The following is an 18813-nucleotide window of genomic DNA, read 5'->3' as shown; positions in this document are numbered from 1 at the left end:
TTTTCTCTTTACAGTGGAGGAAGTTGAGAGGCGACTTAATAGAGGTTTATAAGATGATGAGGGGGATAGAGTGGACATTCAGAGACTATTTCCTCGGGTGGATGTAGCTGTTACTAGGGGGCGTAACTATAAAGTTCATGGTGGGAGATATAGGAGGGATGTCCGAGGTAGATTCTTTACTCAGAGAGTGGTTGAGGTGTGGAATGGACTGCCTGCTGTGATAGTGGAGTCGGACACTTTAGGAACTTTCAAGCGGTTATTGGATAGGCACATGGAGCACACCAGAATGATAGGGAGTGGGATAGCTTGATCTTGGTTTCGGACAAAGCTCGGCACAGCATCGAGGGCCGAAGGGCCTGTACTGTGCTGTACTGTTCTAAAGTACATGGCATGCTTGCCTTCATCAGCCGGGGCAATGAGTTTAAAAATTGGCAAGTCATGTTGCAGCTTTATAGAACCTTAGTTAGGCCGCACTTGGAATATAGTGTTCAATTCTGCTCGCCACACTACCAGAAGGATGTGGAGGCTTTGGAGAGGGTACAGAAAAGATTTACCAGGATGTTGCCTGGTATGGAGGGCATTAGCTATGAGGGGAGGTTGGAGAAACTTGGTTTGTTCTCACTAGAACAACGGAGGTTGAGGGGCGACCTGAGAGAAGTCTACAAGATTATGAGAGGCATGGACAGTGTGGATAGTCAGAAGCTTTTTCCCAGGGTGGAAGAGTCAATTACTAGGGGGTATAGGTTTAAGGTGGGAGGGGCAAGGTTTAAAGGAGATGTACGAGGCAGATTTTTGGCACAGAGAGTAGTGGGTGCCTGGAACTCGTTGCCGGGGGAGGTAATGGAGGCGGATATGGTCGTGACTTTTAATGGGCGTCTTGACAAATACATGAATAGGATGGGAATAGAGGGATATGGTCCCCCGAAGGGGAGGGGGTTTTAGTTCAGTCGGACAGCATGGTCAGTGCAGGCTTGGAGGGCCAAAGGGCCTGTTCCTGTGCTGTAATTTTCTTTGTTCTTTGACTCTATGGCACCTCTCTTGAACTTTGCACATATAGGATCAGAAAGGAGTCCAACGCTCATTGGAAAAGCATTATTCCATGTACCCCTTTCCTTACCTGTTCTTGACAGTTTAAAGTCTCCCATGATTATTATTCTATGCCCTTTCACACATTTATTTACATATTTATCCTCCACCTCCTTTTAATTAGGTGATCACCATTTTATACCCACCCCCACCCCCACCCCACCCCACCCCGTCAATGTGGCCCTTTTTATCTTTTATTCCAATCCAAATAGATTCTGTTTCTAACATTTTGTTAGCCACCTCCTTTTTCCTGCTTTTATATCAATACACCTCAGAAACACAGTGTCACGGTAGCACAGTGGTTAGCACTGCTGCTTCACAGCTCCAGGGACCTGGGTTCGATTCCTGGCTCGGGTCACTGTCTGTGTAGAGTTTGCACATTCTCCTTGTGTCTGCGTGGGTTTCCTCCGGGTGCTCCGGTTTCCTCCCACAGTCCAAAGATGTGCGGGTTAGGTTGATTGGCCAAGCTAAAATAAAAAGAAATTGCCCTTAGTGTCCTGGGATGCGTAGGTTAGAGGGATTAGTGGGTAAATATGTAGGGATATGGGGGTAGGGCCTGGGTGGGATTGTGGTCGGTGCAGACTCGATGGGCCGAGTGGCCTCTTTCTGTGCTGTGGGGATTCTAAGATTCTAAGAAAATGCTGAAAATAGTCAGCAGGTTTGGCAGCAAGTATGGAGAAGAAGTTAACATTTCGGATCCATGACAGTTAAAATAAATTCCTTCTTCCCTAATTATTCTGATATAACCCCAAATATTTAGTTGGTAGACCCACTCTTTATATAGCCATTATCCTAATGTTCCTAGGATTCCTCGCTAAGATAATTGATTCCAGTTTCTCAACTCTATAGCAGTGGGGTGGCACAGTGGTTAGCACTGCTACCTCGACAACGCCAGAGATCTGGGTTCGACTCCAGCCTCGGGTGACTGTGCGGATTCTGCATGTTCTCCCCGTGTTTTTGTGCTTTCGTTTCTTCCCACAGTCCAAAGATGTGCAGGTTAGGTTGATTGGCCATGGTTATAGGGAAAGGGTGGGATACTCTGTCAGAGAATTGGTGCAGACCCGATGGGCTCTTTCCGCACTGTAGGGATTCTGTTTGTTATTCCTTTCTTTATAACAGTGTTTTTATTCTCCTGTTTGTAACAGCGTTTTTTACACTCCTCATAGAATCCCGACAGTGCAGAAGGAGGTCATTCGGCCCATCAAATCTGCACCTACAACAATCCCACCCAGGCCCTATCCCCGTAATCCCACATATTTACCCCATTAATCTCTCTAACCTACGCATCCTGGGAAACTAAGGGGCAATTTAGCATGGCCAATCAACCTAACCCGCACATTTTTGGAGCGTGGGAGGAAACTGGAGGAAACCCACGCACACACGGGGAGAACGTGCAAACTCCATACAATGACCCAAGCTGAGAATTGAACCCGGGTCCCTGGCGCTGTGAGGCAGCAGTGCCAACCACTGTGCCACCCACTCCTGTTTGTAACAGTGTTTGTGTCTCTGTTACATTTAGAAGTTACTGTTCAGAAACTAATTTCCCTTTAATAACGTTTAAATCATCAACTTTGTTGCCTGTGGAGATTTCAGAATTGAATGGGAGGTGAGTTAGTGGCATTAACAATTTCTAATCAGTTACATTCAGTTAGATTGAAGCCAAGAAGTTGTGTTAATAAAAGTTAATAAATTACACCCGCAAATTCCAAAATTAAACCAAACTTTCAGATTTAGCGGCTCAGCCCGAGAGGAGGATCCATCTCCCCCAAATCCCGGCCCCATCCCGAAGCCCCCCTTCCTTCCCCTCCCCGGGCTGGAGCCCCCCCCCCGTCCCCTCTCTCCCCTCCCCGGGCTGGAGCCCCCCCTCCCCGGGCTGGAGCCCCCCCTCCCCGGGCTGGAGCCCCCCCTCCCCGGGCTGGAGCCCCCCCTCCCCGGGCTGGAGCCCCCCGTCCCCTCTCCCCCCTCCCCGGGCTGGAGCCCCCCCTCCCCGGGCTGGAGCCCCCCGTCCCCTCTCCCCCCTCCCCGGGCTGGAGCCCCCCGTCCCCTCTCCCCCCTCCCGGGGCGGGGCTGGGGGGGGGCGGGGTTGCCGCGGAGTTTTGGCGGGAGATTGGCCGGGGGGCGTGTCGGATATAAATAGGGAGCCTGAGACAGAGCGGGACACAGAGAGTGAGAGACACAGTGACAAACACAGTGACAAAGAGCCCGACAGAGATTCCCCCCACCCCCAGACACCGATCCCGGAGCAGGAGCCGTGCCGGAGCAGAAACATTATCCACATCCGGAGCAGAGAGACAGCCGCGGTAAGAGGGGCCGAGTGGCCGCCCGGACTCCTCACTATCCCCACCAGGGGCAAAGTGGGGGGTCTGTGTTTTTGAGGAGCGAGAGGGGGTCTGTGTTTTTGAGGAGAGAGGGGGGTCTGTGTTTTTGAGGAGAGAGGGGGGGTCTGTGTTTTTGAGGAGAGAGGGGGGGTCTGTGTTTTTGAGGAGAGAGGGGGGTCTGTGTTTTTGAGGAGAGAGGGGGGTCTGTGTTTTTGAGGAGAGAGGGGGTTCTGTGTTTTTGAGGAGGGAGGGGGGTCTGTGTTTTTGAGGAGAGAGGGGGGTCTGTGTTTTTGAGGAGAGAGGGGGGGTCTGTGTTTTTGAGGAGAGAGGGGGGTCTGTGTTTTTGAGGAGGGAGGGGGGTCTGTGTTTTTGAGGAGAGAGGGGGGTCTGTGTTTTTGAGGAGAGAGGGGGGTCTGTGTTTTTGAGGAGAGGGGGGGGGTCTGTGTTTTTGAGGAGAGAGGGGGGGTCTGTGTTTTTGAGGAGAGAGGGGGGTCTGTGTTTTTGAGGAGAGAGGGGGGTCTGTGTTTTTGAGGAGAGAGGGGGGTCTGTGTTTTTGAGGAGCATGGGGGGGGTCTGTGTTTTTGAGGAAGGGTCTGTGATTTTGAGGAGCGAGAGGGGGGGTCTGTGTTTTTGAGGAGCGAGGGGGGTGGTCTGTGTTTTTGAGGAGCGAGGGGGGGTCTGTTTTTTAGGACAGAGAAGGGCGTCTGTTTTTTTTTAGTAGAGGGGGGTCTGTGTTTGGGGGGTTAATGTCTGAAAGTGTTGGTGACAATAGGTGATTGAGGGATCTTGTGGTTTGAGTGGAATTTTCAGAAATGATAACATTCCTTACTGATCTCACAGTAAAAGCTTAATTGATTTCCTAAGTTTAGTCACATCCGGACCTGCTGTAATTTATTTCTTGTCCATATTTTGGGATTTAGCACGTGATGAATGTTGAGCTCTGCTGGGAATCAAGGCTGGAATGGGAGAGTCCAGTACAGAAAAATGAAGTACATTTTGTAAAACAGTTTAAGTACAGATTGATTTTGGAGCAGGTACAGCAATGAACTTCTAGATACGATGCATAGAGTTACCGAATGTAAAAGATGAAGAATTTGCCCAACGTGTTGCTTAGATGACAGCTGGAATCCAGTTCTGGGAAGGCTGAGTGAAGGAGAGACACTTGGAAGGATTGAAAATCTAAATGTTAATGTTGAAAGTGTTGGAGAATCAGTGTTACTGAGGCAGAGCCTGAGCATTTTCACTGCAAGGAGGGGAGAAATTGGAAGAAATATTTTGCACAAATGGAGTTGTTACGATTTGTCATTTTGATGATTGTGAGACTGACATAATTTAAAGGAATTGGCAGTTTTTTAAAAAAGATAAAGGCCAGAGAAATATGGGATCAGAATGGAGAGACCTTCAATTTGAGGGATGGAACTGAATGACTTTTCCCCTCTGCTGTTTTTTCAATTATTCCACAAACGTCTTTTTTTCTGATTTTTATTTTTTGAGGGCTGTTTGTGATTTAGGCTTGGTGTTTCCTTTTCAGTTTTCAAAGTCTCCTCTAACCCTGCCAGAGGTCGTTTAAGTTGAACATTAGATTTTATGTTTCTTGGCAATTTTAATTGAAAACCATAGCTAGGTCAGCTGTACTTTAACTGTCCCACCTACTCCTGAATTTTAAAGGGATCGCTGTTGTTTGCTTAGATGCAACTGTTTTTCAACATTAGTTGGGGTTAACTCTAATGTAACAATGCATTTATTTCAGATTTGTAATCACTGAAAAAACAGCCAGAGTTCCCATTTGAAAGCTTTTCCTTACCGTTATATATTTTAGGTGTGGATGGAATCCAAAGGGTTAAATTGCCCTTGTTTCATTGCGTAAAAATAAATCATCCCTGGCTGAATGCTGCAGATTGTTTAGATAAGGCAGGAATTTGGAGATGTTCCCTCAGGAAGCAGGGGGTGCTGTGTGAAACCAGGATTGTCCTTTTAAGAGTTTGAAAGAAACTTAAGGGAACACTTCTTCCTTCTGAACTGATTCTGTCCCTTATTTATGGATTTGTGGGAATTAATGTTGAGAACAAAGAGAAAAGCTAGTCGGATGTCTGTGTTTAAGCAGCTTCGTTAGTGGGTCATGTCCCTGAGTCTCTGTCTGCCCGCCCTGTGCTCCTGGAGCAGATAGAAAGGAAGCCAGTATTTGAATTGTGAAAGAGCGAAGTCTGGGAATGGAGTGACCGCCCCCACCCACTCCACCTTCACTGTTATCATTCCTAAAAAACACACACAAGCGTTTAAATGCAAGGAGTCTGCTGTCTGTTTGATATCAGTGTGGGATTAGCTTGTGCGCACTGCTTCTGAAGATTTAAAATAAATGTTTTGTTAATTTTCCAAAAGTTCTATTAAAATAAATAGGTTTTGTAAATTACTGAAGTCTTCATGTTGTTGTGCTGCTAAATGGAAAGGGGTTTAAACCAGGTCTGGAAAGTTTGTTGGATGGTTTGACAGCAATAGTGACTGTGATGGAACATTACCTCAACTCAACAGAGGCGGGCTTTCCAGTCACTGTACAAAGTCATCTCCTAAAAGCTGCCAACTATTTAAATGAACAGGAAAGGAGAGAGGGTTGACAGTTGGGGTTGTCCCTGAATGGTGACTAGAAACTCAGGAATTTTTAAACTCCTGTCAGGTGAAGACCTGTGTAAAGGTAATTGGCATCTTTCACTGTGACTATCTTCACTGAAGACACAGTTGTAATGTATCCTGTTCACATAGGACAGTATTTCCTGCATACCTGGAAATGATTGAGAATTGGAGATGATGTTGTGAACTGTTAGGAAGTCTCTGCAATGAGATCCAAGTGTTCGGGAGGTTTTCGGACTCCCCACTGAGCCAGGTTTTGACTACTTGTTAGAGTTTGAGGTGAATTATCCAGGTTAAGGTGGCTTTGGTTTGACTAAGCACAGCTTAAAACCGAAGTGTCTCTTAGACCACAAGCCAGGAAGAACTAATTTTCCGTCATCTCCGTCACATTAGGATCATCATGCTTTCTCCACCTGCCCATCCCCCAGTCACTCGATGTCAGCTTCATCTGTTGTATTATCTGACGGTTTAAATAATTTTCCAAATGCTAATTAGAATTTGGATTAACGCTTTGTTGTGTTTACCTTGCAGCCTATGGTCACAATGCCTCAAAGTGGAAATCTCGATAGTGATTTTGACATTTTCTCCTCATTGCTGAAAGATGATGATGATTTTTATCAGACTTGTGAGGAATTTCTGAAGACAGTTGAAATGTTACCAACTTCACCACAAAGCTCCCTCCCCAAAGCCAATATCTGTGACTCCCTTTCCACTTTAATCCCTTCCAAATCAGACCAGTTGGAATTAATGTCAGAGTTCCTATTGGATGATGACCAGGGTTTAATTTGGGACTTGGAAGCCTCGCTGAAGATGGAGCAGGATTGCATGTGGAGTAACTTGCTAACAACGGCAGAGCTGGATAAAGTTGGTGACAAATTGGATGTGCTTCCTGTGTCCAGCCCCCTGATGTCTGAGATCGAGTCTCATTTCTTCCAGGATTTGTGTGGTTCTGGTTTAGAGACTATTACCCCCTTCCTGGACAGGCCTCACCAAGAGAGTGAAGATCCAAATTCAGATGATGAAAGTTCTTTGTCACCAAGCAGTGTTTCCTCGCGCTCCAGCGACTCAGGTACAGACTAATTGGGCAAAATGGTCAATGTAAGTTCTAGATTGGAAGCCTGTCAGTCCTGAGGTCATGTGTGTGGCTTCTCAGGTTACATGTGGACCCTCTCTGACACTAAAGACTTCCCTTGTAAGCTGGAAGGTCTCATTGTTTCCTAGACCAGTGTGAAGGTCTGGATGGTATTGAAATGTGCAAGTTAGTTTCCAGGTTGTGGGAAGAGATTCTTTCTGTTCCTCATTCACTTTCACTGATTGGAGTATGTGAAGACAGATATGGATTTGTATCTCATGTCTTCATTCGTATAGAGGCCCAGAGAGAATGATTCTCTGGAGAACGGGATAGGACTCCACCATCTTAGTCTGGCTTTCCTAACCCACATACTGAGTTTGGTTTCTAATAAGAATAGTTGTCCATGGATCATTCTTTGCCTTAAAGTGGCAATTTCCCTGAGGGTCTAGCCCCAGCGTGGATCCTCATGTCAGCCCGTGAGGAGTGCCCATTAGGAACTGTAGAGCATGAATCAAAGCCTTACTCTCCACAAGGAGTGCTCATTGGTTCATAGAGTGTGGCAGAGACTTGTGGAATTGTACCCTAGCTTCAATCAGTCTCTGGTGGATAGGCAGCCTGGAGGAGAAAGCCACTCTTTGACAGGGAGGGGTGGGGGATCTTATCAGATCATCCCTCCCATCCCCATTGGAAATGAAACATTTCCATTAGAAAAGGGTACTAAAAGCAGAGATTAGAGTCACTGAGGGGGGCACCAAACTGAACCTGATTGCAAAATTGACATCCCTTGACCAGGCCAAAGGTTAAACACTCCCCTCACCAGCTCTGGAGAGTAAATTATCTCTAAAATAACATGAGAGGAACTTCCCCTCCCAGAACCTGATCCAAATCGCTAGATTATGTTAGGTGAGAGTATTGAGGGATATGGAAGCTTGGTCGGTCAATAAAGAGTGTGTCTTTGAACTGAATGGCCTTCTGCTCTTCCTACGGTTCCAGCTTTTACTGTATTGAATGAAATCCTGTTCTGTTGAAAACATGTGTATTAAAGCTGCCTTGTGTTTGCAGAAGAAGAGATTGACGTCGTAACCATTGAGAAGCAAAGGCTGGCAGTGGGGAGCACGGCCAAGCAGGAAATTCCAAGGACTGGAACCCGCTCGCAGACACTGGCTACTATCAAACGATGCAATCTGGAAATTCAGCAACAGCACAACTATGCTGCACCCTCGCCTCTGTTCTCCAATACCTTGCTAGCACCAAAACGAGCCAAAATGGACAGCTGTCTCCATGTGACCAGATACTCATCCCCCAGCAAGTCCTTGACCTTCAGTCCCAAGTCTTCAGATGCGGAGGATGAGGAGAGACGAAGGACACACAATGTCCTGGAAAGGCAGAGGAGAAATGAGTTGAAGCATTGTCTGTTGGCTCTTCGAGATGAGGTGCCGGAACTTTCCATGAATGTCAAAGCCTCCAAAGTGCTCATCCTGAGGAAGGCAACAGAATATGTTATTAGGTTAAAGGGAGAGCAGCAAAAACTGAATGCAGAGAGAGAAAAACTTCAAAAAAAGCAGCAACAGCTTCGACGCAAAGTTGACCAGATGCAGAGGATTTCCAAATAGTTTGCAAACCCAGGCAAACTAGAAAAGTGTTTTGTCTTGTTCTCTTTGAAACTCAGACATTCAAAACATCCTTCTCTATGTTTATATAGACAATGACCATTAATGGGAACAAGAAGAAGAAATTAAGCAAAGCCAAGGGGCTAGGAATGTTCATTTGCCTATAAGGTTCTTTCTGTGAGAACATGTGCTATTTCTCCTCCAAGTCTCCTAGTTTTATTCCTTAATTATGTCGTTGCAAAATTTTGCAAGTTTGTAGAAGCAAGTCTTGAGTTTTAATATTTCAGTTTGAATGCTTAATGTGTCTAAAACTGCTTGGCTGTCTGTCATTTTAAAAAGCTGCTTTGGGCACTGGCTCTATGCCTGGTACCACCTTGGGGAAGTTGAAACCACAATCTTCCTCTTCATATCTCAAGCTGCTGAGAGAGCAACGTGTTTGTTTAAGAATTATCCACCAATGGGGTTAAACAGTCTATTGCTCAATATTCAAACAGGAACTAAGTGATCAATAAAGGGGAATAAGGCTGGAGTCAGCTGCCCCAGATTCAGGATGAGTTTTCTAATGAAGAAAGGCTTGATCTTATTGAATGGCAGAGTAGGCTCAAAGAGCCAAGTAGCCTACTCCTGCTCACAATTGATATGTTTGTATCCCAGTATGAATACCCCAGGATTGATCTGTTTATAATCGAGGGTGATACAGAATAGGAACCTGACTTCATTGCGAGACATTAAACATTGCGTGATACAGGAGGTGTAATGAAATCTTTGATTCTTCACGTGAGCCAGTGTACCTTGGCTGAAATGATCACTCTACAGCCCTAGTCTTGGCTTATTGAGTCTGAGATGTCCAAGTTTATTCCACCGACACCCTGGCTTGGTCTGTCCTCACTGGGTCAGAGAATGCATCTACACAACCCTTTGAACCATTGGGTATTGACAGTCTCCAATCCCAGCTGCTAATCATATTCTTACTATGCACACAAGTAGACCTCATTTCTTTTGAAACCCAAGTCAAGCTCCATAACTGTTTCAAACCAATGGTTGCTTATGATTTATTAGTTGAAATTTTATATGTTAACCTTTTGCGTTTCAAGTCTTCCAATCCAAACCTCACGATCCAGACTTCCAGAGATCATGTTTCTGATGGGATACAGACTTTATTGCAAAGTATCTGCACTCTGTATAATCTGCAGATATGAGTATAATTGCTTTAGTCCATGTTTAGAATCCATTGTGTTGTGTCGCTGACCAATGCCTTTCATCACCTTCTCTCTTGTCATGGTGGCATAGTGGTTAGTGCTGCTGCCTCACCGTGCTAGGGACCTGGGTTCCATTCCGGCCTTGGATGACTCTGTGTGGAGTCTGCACGTTCTCCCCATGTCTGCATGGGTTTCCACCGGGTGCTCCGGTTTCTACCCACAGCCCAAAGATGTGTAGTTAGGTGGAATAGCCATGGTAGATGTGTGGGGTTGAGGGGAGGGCCTGGGTAAGTTGCTCTTTCGGAGGGTTGGGGCAGGCTTGATGGGTCAGATGGCCTCCTTCTGCACTATAGGGATTCGAGGATTCTTGTCCTATCTCATTTCTGTCTTAGTGAAAACTCTGAGCAGAACCTGAGGCCTGACAGAACATCGTTCACATACCTTGTGATGCTGTGGTTTGCATTCTGTAGATTCAGGATCCACAGGCAGGAATGTCTGCGATTTCCGCTCCTTTTTGTGTGCTGGGTCAGCTGGGATTTTAGTTCCCTGTGGTGGAGGCAGGATGGGATTTGCCTATGATTCCGACTCTCCCCATCTCAAACTCTTTATAGTCTGGATTATGAAACACTTCCAGGATTGGAAGTTAACTCCTGCATCCAGCAACTATTGGCACCTTCAGGTGGGGATTTGGAGAGTTTTACCAAGACATTTTGTCCTTTAATAACCAATTGTATGTGGTTGCAGTGATACCTTCTATTAGATTTGATTGTTTAATTACATGATATTTCGCTGCTAGTCCTATAATTTATTTTCCGATAACGCACTGCCTATGTTATAAATCTTTGTGCAGTTTGAGTTGTATTATATTTTCATATGAATTATTAGAATTTCTGATCAGCATGATGGGGTTTATGTGAAGTTTTTGTTTAAGTTATTGGTTTGTATTGTCACATTGTTGGGTGCTTTCTGTGTTTTGGGCAAATCTGTGTTGCGGATGGTCAATGTTTGTTTTGACAAAGCACTTTTTGTTCAGCCTTTTGCTATGTTGGCACAAATCACGCAATAAATTAATATGAACAAGTTTTATTTTGAAAAGTTTATTTTGTTGTTGCTGTGCTTAATTTGCACCAAACTGCTGTGAAAGTGTGATGGGGAGTCGATCCGTCAACTCCAACTGGGAGGTTAAGAAGCCTGAGAGCTGAGGGTTCTCCAGAGCTTTTACAGTCAATGCAGCAATACTCCTATATTGTAGGCCACTGTAGCAACTCATTTGTGCACAGGAAGATCCCACAAACAGTAGAGCAAAGAAAATTACAGCACAGGAACAGGCCCTTCGGTCCTCAAATAACTGTAAAATCTGTAATTAGTGGTGATGCTTGTGGAGGACATGCTCTGTCAACAGAGCTTTTTTATCCATTCATGGGATGTGGGTATCGCCAGTTGGATGAGCATTAATTGCCTATCCCTGAGGGCAGTTAATAGTCAACCACATTGCTGTGGATCTGGAGTCACATGTACAAAGAACAAAGAAAATTACAGCACAGGAACAGGCCCTTTGGCCCTCCAAGCCTGCACCGACCATGCTGCCTGACTGAACTAAAACCCCCTACCATTCCGGGGCCCATATCCCTCTATTCCCATCCTATTCATGTCTTTGTCCGACACCCCTTAAAAGTTACTATCCTATCTGCTTCCACTACCTCCCCCGGCAGCGAGTTCCAAGCACTCACTACCCCCTGTAAAAAAAAAAACTTGCCTCGTACATCTCCTTTAAACCTTGCCCCTCCCACCTTAAACCTATGCCCACTAGTAATTCACTCTTCCACCCTGTGAAAAAGCTTCTGGCTATCCACTCTGTCCATGCCCCTCATAATCTTGTCGACTTCTATCATGTCGTCCCTCAACCTCTGTCATTCCAGTGAGAACAAACCAAGTTTCTCCAACCTCTCCTCATAGCTAATGCCTTCCATACCAGGCAGCATCCTGGTAAATCTTTTCTGTATCCTCTCCAAAGCCTCCACATCCTTCTGGTAGTGTGGTGACCAGAATTGAACACTATATTCCAAGTGCAGCCTAACTAGGTTCTATAAAGCTGCAACGTGACTTGCCAATGTAGGCCAGACTAGGTAAGGATGGCAGATTTCCTTCCCTAAAGGACACTAGTGATCGACAGTGGTTTCATGGTCATCATAAGATCTTTTTTAATTCCAGATTTTTAAAATTGAATTCAAATTTTACCATCTGCTGTGGTGGGATTTGAATCTGAGTTCCCTCGGAACTTTTGCATCCAAAACAGGAGTACAAACAGGGCTTTGGTTTAATGTATCAGCTGGGGCTCAGCACTGTTGGTGGATCTGTAGATTGTGAAATGGGCCTGAACCCACAGAGGTATGAGTTCTGTGAGGTGTAATGTGCTTTATCTATTGGATCATCAACTTCGGAGGCTGTCTGCAGTTCAGTGACTTGCAATTCAATCTACTAGTTTGTACCTCTGAACATTACTGTTTCCAACAACTGGCCTGACCTTAAACATTTTGGTTCCCAGCCAACAAACTAGCAGCTCTGCCAGTGGAAATGAGTAAATAGTCTGCTTATTGTGATCCTGACCAGGAAGTTCCTGTATTTATGTTAAATGATCTCAGCTGGGCCAGTGAATGAAGGAATATTACCCCCTGCAAAGCTGTACTTGCCCAAATCCTCCGTTCCACTTCAGTTATTTTTAATAACAAATGGGGTGTGGACTAGCATTTAGTACCTTTCAGAAGGTGATGGTGAGATGCCTGAACCGCTGCAGTCCGTGTGGTGTAGGTACACCCACAGTGCTGTTGGGGGGGCGGTTCCAGGATTTTGACCCAGAGACAGTGAAGGAATGACAATATATTTCCTAGTCAGGATAGTCAGTGACTTGGAGGGGCGAGTCCAGGTGGTGGTGTTCTATGTCCTTCTTGATGGTAGAGGTTGAGTTTGGAAGGTGCTGTTGAAGGATGTTTAATAAGTTGCAGAAGTGAGTCTTGTAGATGGTACACACAGCTGCTACTTTGCTGTCAGTGATGGAGGGAGTGATTGTTTAAGGCCAGTCAAGTGGGCTGCTTTGTCCTGGATGGTGTCGAACTTTTAAGTGTTGTTGGAGCTGCACTCATCCAGGCAAGTGGGGAGTATTCTATAACACTGCTGATTTGTGCCTTGTAGATGATGGACAGGCTTTGGGGAGACAGAAAGTGAGTTACTCGCCAGAGGGTTCTCAGCCTCTGAACTAGTTGGTGATTTAGTAATCCCAACTGAAATGTTTGCCAGTAAAGGACTTTCAAGTGTCGTATTTTAGGAATTGTGAGTCAATTTACACAGCAAGCTCCCACAAACAGCAATGTGATAATGACTAGATAATGTTTTTACTGATGTTGTTTCAAGGATAAATATTGGTCAGATCATTGGGTAGAATTCCCTGCACTTGTCTTTGAAATAGTGCCCGTAGATCCTCTATATCTACTTGAAAGACCAAATAGGCCCTCCATATAACATCACATCAAAGATGCCACCTCACACAATGCCGCACTGTCTGAAACATACAACTTCCTGAGAGGGCTTGACAGGGTAAATACTGAGACACTGTTTCCCCTGGCTGGGGAATCTAGATGTGGAGATGCTGGCGTTGGACTGGGGTAAACACAGTAAGAAGTCTCACAACACCAGGTTAAAGTCCAACAGGTTTATTTGGTAGCAAAAGCCACTAGCTTTCGAAGCGCTGCTCCTTCGTCAGGTGAGTGGGAGTTCTGTTCACAAACTGGGCATATAAAGACACAAACTCAATTTACAAAATAATGGTTGGAATGCGAGTCTTTACAGGTAATCAAGTCTTAAAGGTACAGACAATGTGAGTGGAGAGAGGGTTAAGCACACCAATCATGCTTTAAGATTTGATTACCTGTAAAGACTCGCATTCCAACCATTATTTTGTAAATTGAGTTTGTGTCTTTATGTGTCCTGTTTGTGAACAGAACTCCCACTTACCTGACGAAGGAGTAGCTTTTGCTACCAAATAAACCTGTTGGACTTTAACCTGGTGTTGTGAGACTTCTTACTGGGGAATCTAGAACATGGGGACACAGTCTCAGGATCAGCTGTTTAGGACTGTGAAGGGGAGAATCTAGAATTTTCTACCACGGAGGGTTGTGAAGGCTCCATCATTGAATATGTTTAAGATTGAAATTTCTTTTAGCTCTCTCAGGAAATCAGGAGATGAGGAGCAAACCGGAAGTTTGAGTTGAAGCAGAAGATCGGCCATGATGTAGATCAGGCTCAATGACCTACTCCTGTTCGGAGTACTACACTGGAAGCTGTGAACAAGTCACTGGAGTGGGAAGCTTGGGCAAAAGTTCTAGCCTGAACCATGTTCAACAACTTTGTACTTTTGCCAGAGGAGCTTTATAAATTTGCATAGATTAGTAATCCTGTCATTAAAGTCAAGAGACCACTAACGGTGCTGGGCACAGGTCCCAGACTGATCTCAGCGAGTCAGAATGATGTGAACACATGCAGAATTCAAACTCCTGAGCGTAGCTAAGGTATGAATGGGAAATCCGAGTGTCGCAATGTTACAATGAAAGAGTTCAGACATCTACTGTGGAATGTAAATTAGTTACTACAATTAATCTACTGCATACATTGTTACAGAGAAAAGACAGTTTCAACAAACTGAGTAACCGGTTCTGTCCAAACAGCTTAGAATTGTGACAAGAGATCTGAATAAGCAATGAAATGAGTCAAGGTAAGAGGGAGGTTTCTGAGGAAGAGTATGAATTTTATGTGGAACTGATGAAGGTTTATTGCAGCTGGGACTCGCTCACACTACAATTTCCATTGTGGAGAGTTTGTGTGTGAATTAGATAATCTAATGTCAGTGAAGTCAATCAAAGCAGCCAGTGAACTAACAGCCTGACAAACACAATTTCTTCTCACTCAGAATCATGGGCTTCAGTCCACGCCAAATATTTGAACACAAAATCCAGGCTGATTCTCCCAATAGTCATAGAAATATACAGCATGGAAATAGGCCCTTCGGCCAACTCATCCATGCCAACCAGGTTTCCTAAACTGAACTAGTCCCATTTGTCTGCGTTTGGCCCATATCCCTCTAAACCTTTCCCATCCATGTACTTGTCCAAATGTCTTTTAAATGTTGTCATTGTACCCGTCTCTACCACCTCCACTGGCAGTTCATTCCATGTACGCACCACCCTCTGCGTGAAAAAGTTGCCCCTCGGGTCCCTTTCCCCTCTCACCTTAAACTCCCTACTTTTGGACTCCTCTACCCTGGGGAAAAGACCTTGGCTATTCACCTTAGCTGATTTTACAAACCTCCAAGATCACCGCTCATCCTCCTCTGCTCCATTGAAAAAAGTCCCAGCCTATCAGGAAAACCTGACAGAAGTCTATAAATAAAATTATGAGAGGCATAGACAGGGTTGACAGTCAGAATCTTTTTCCCCAGAGTTGAAATGTTTAATACGAGGGGACACGCACTTAAGGTGAGAGGGAGAAAGTTCAAAGGAGATGTGAGGGGTACGTTTTTTTACACAAAGCGTGATAGATGTCTGGAATGCGCTGCCAGGGTTTGTGGTGCAGACAGATACAATAGGGGGTGTTTAAGGGGCTTTTAGATAAGCACATGAATATGCAAGGAATCGAGGGATATGAACCAAGGGCAGGCAGAAGGGATTAGTTTAATTTGGCATCATGTTCAGCACAACATCATGGACCAAAGGGCCTGTTCCTGTGCTGTTCTATGTTCTGTCCAGCCTCTTCTTGTAATTCAAACATTCCAGTCCTGGTAACATCCTGGTTAATCTTTTTTGCACCCTTTCCAGTTTAATAACATCCTTCCTATAGCAGAATTGTATGTAGTGCTCCAAATGTGGCCTTGCCAATGTCTGTACAGTTGTAACAAAACGTCCCAACTCGTACTCAGTGCTCTGACTGATGAAGGCAAGTGTGTCAAACGCCCTCTTCACCACCCTGTCTACCTGTGACGCCACTTTCAAGGAACTATGTACCTGCACTCCCAGGTCTCTCTGTTGGACAACACTCCCCAATGCCTTACCACTAAACCTGCCTTGGTTTGCCTTCGCAAAATGCAACACTTGCATTTATCTGAATTAAACTCCATCTGCCATTCCTCGGTCCACTGGCCCAGTTGATCAAGATTCCGTTGTAGTCTTAGATAACCTTCTTCACTGTCCACTACACCACCAATTTTGGTGTCATCCACAAACTTACTAACCATGCCTCCTATATTCTCATCCAAATCATTAATATAAATGATAAACAACAGTAAGGAAATTTTGCATTGTCAGAGGGTCAGTACTGAGGGAGTGCTGCACTGTCAGAGGGTCAGTACTGAGGGAGTGCCGCACTGTCAGATGGTCAATACTGAGGGAGTGCTGCACTGTCAGATGGTCAATACTGAGGGAGTGCTGCACTGTCAGAGGGTCAGTACTAAGGGAGTGCTGCACTGTCAGAGGTGCCATCTGTCAGATGAGACATTAAACCAAGGTTCTACCTGTCCTCTCAAGTGCATGATCCATGCTTGAAGAAGAGCGGGAGAGTTTTCCCCAATGCCTAGGCCAATATTTATCCAACAGGGGAATTTATAATGGAGAACAAAGAAATGGCAGAGCAATTAAACAATTACTTTAGTTCTGTCTTCATGGAAGACGACACAAATAGCTTCCCAGAAAAACTAGGGAACCAAGGATCTAGTGAGAAGGAGGAATTGAAGGAAATTAGTATTTGTAGAAAATAGTGTTGGAGAAATGAATGGGATTGAAAGCCAATAAATCCCCAGGGTCTGATAATCTACATCCCAGGGCACTAAAGGAGGTGGTTGTGGAAATAGTGGATGTGTTGGTTGTCATCTTCCAATATTCTGTAGAATCTGGAACAGTTCTGGCAGATTGGAGGGTGGAAAATGTAACCCCGGTATTTAAAAAAGGAGGGAGAAAACAGGGAGTTACAGACTGGTGAACCTAACATCAATAGTAGGGAAAATGCCAAAATCTATTATAAAGGATGTGATTACAGGACACTTAAATATCAATTGGATTAGTCAAAATCAGCATGAATTTATGAAAGGGAAATTATGTTTGACTAACCCACTGGAGTTTTTTGAGGATAGAACTAGAAGAATAGATAAGGGAACCAGTTGATGTGGTGTATTTGGATTTTCAGAAAGCTTTTGATAAGGTCTCACATTAAAGTTAATGTGCCAAAATTAAGCACATGGGATAGGGGGTAATGCATTGGCACGAATTGAGAATTAGTTCATAGTCAGGAAACAGAGAGTAAGAATAAATGGGTCTTTTTTGGAGTGGCAGGCAGTGATCAGTGGGGTCCCGCAGAGATCAGTGCTTGGGCCCCAGCTATTCACAATATAAACCAATGATTTGGATAAGGGAACTAAAAATAATATTTCCAATTTTGCTGACAACACAAAACTTGGAGTGCGAGTGAGGAGGATGTTAAGAGGCTTCAAGGTGATTTAGACAGGTTGAGCGAGTGGGCAAATACATGGCAGATTCAGTATAATGTGGATAAATGTGAAGTTATCCACTTCGAACAGACACACAGAATGGCAGAGTATTATTCAGATGGCGATAGATTGGGAAATGTTGATGTGCAAAGAGATCTGGGTGTCCTTGTACACCAGTCACTGAAAGCAAGCATGCGGGTACAGCAAGCAGTTAGGAAGGTAAATCGTATGTTGGCCTTCATTGCAAGAGGACAGGAGCAAGGATGTCTTACTGCAGCTGTAAAGGGCCTTGGTGAGACCACACATGGACTAATGTGTGCAGTTTTGGTCTCCTTAGCAAAAAAATGATATACTTGCCATGGAGGAAGGTTCACCAGACTGATCCCTGGGATGGCAGAATTGTTGTGTGAGGAGAGATTGGGCCTGTATTCACTGGAGTTTAGAAGAATGAGGGGGGATTTAATGGAAACATATAAAATTCCAACGGTGTGAGACAGACTGGATGCAGGGATGTTGTTTCCTCTGACTGGAGAATCTAGAACAATCTTTATGTTTAACAGGATAGGAGGGTGGCCATTTAAGACTGAGATGAGGAGAAAATTCTTCACTCAAAGGGTGGTGAATCTGTGGAATTCTCTACCACAGAAAGCTGTGGATGCCAAGTCACTGAATATATTTTGGAAAGGAATAGATTTCTAGATTCTAAAGGTAGCAAAGGGTATGGGGAGAGCGCAGGAGTATGGTGTTGAGATAGAGGATCAGCCATGATCATACTGAATAGTGGATCAGGCTCAAAGGGATTCAGCCTACTCAGGCTCCTAGTTTCTATGTTTCAGTGGCACAGTGGTTAGCACTGCTGCCTCACAGTGCCAGGGACTTGGGTTCAATTCCCGGCTTGGGTCACTGTCTGTGCAGAGTCTGTACGTCCTCCCCGTGTCTGCATGGGTTTCCTCCAGATGCTCTGGTTTCCTCCCACAGTCTGAAAGATGTGCTGGTTAGGTGCTTTGGCCATGCTAAATTCTCCCTCAGTGTACCGAACAGGCGCCAGAGTGTGGCGATGGCCTAGTGGTATTATCGCTAGACTATTGATACAGAAATCCAGCTAATGCTCTGGGGACCCGTGTTCGAATCCCACAATGGCAGATGGTGGAATTTGAATTCAATAAAAAATACCTGGAATTAAGAATCGACTGATGACCATGAAACCATTGTTGATTGTTGGAAAAACGCATCTGGTTCACTAATGTCCTTTAGGGAAGGAAATCTGCCATCCTTACCTGGTCTTGCCTACATGGGACTCCAGAGCCACAGCAATCTGGTTGACTCTCAACTACCCTCCAAAGGTGGCGCGAGTGTGTGTAAGTTAGGGCCACATTAG

The 18813-nt window shown here is 44.9% G+C and overlaps 1 protein-coding gene across 1 annotated transcript; it reads left to right on the top strand.

Moving 5' to 3' along the window:
- Window positions 1-3236: 3236 nt before the first annotated feature.
- mych (myelocytomatosis oncogene homolog) lies at window positions 3237-11008 on the top strand. The gene is made up of 3 exons (XM_078237001.1): window positions 3237-3386; window positions 6561-7098; window positions 8164-11008. The coding sequence occupies exons 2-3, from the start codon at window positions 6564-6566 to the stop codon at window positions 8712-8714; spliced, it is 1086 nt and encodes a 361-aa protein (XP_078093127.1). The 5' UTR covers window positions 3237-3386; window positions 6561-6563; the 3' UTR covers window positions 8715-11008.
- The last annotated feature ends 7805 nt before the right edge of the window (window positions 11009-18813 follow it).

The sequence above is a fragment of the Mustelus asterias genome, chromosome 20 (assembly GCF_964213995.1).
Source record: "Mustelus asterias chromosome 20, sMusAst1.hap1.1, whole genome shotgun sequence".
NCBI lineage: Eukaryota > Metazoa > Chordata > Chondrichthyes > Carcharhiniformes > Triakidae > Mustelus > Mustelus asterias.
The sequence above is the reverse complement of the archived record's forward strand: the minus strand, read 5'-3'. Positions and strand labels throughout refer to the sequence as shown.

Excerpts from the sequence above, each read along its gene's own strand:
- mych (XM_078237001.1), top strand. The coding sequence starts at position 6,564 with ATGGTCACAATGCCTCAAAGTGGAAATCTCGATAGTGATTTTGACATT. Across the intron at positions 7,099-8,163 it reads CTCGCGCTCCAGCGACTCAG|AAGAAGAGATTGACGTCGTA; the intron begins GTACAGACTAAT and ends TTGTGTTTGCAG.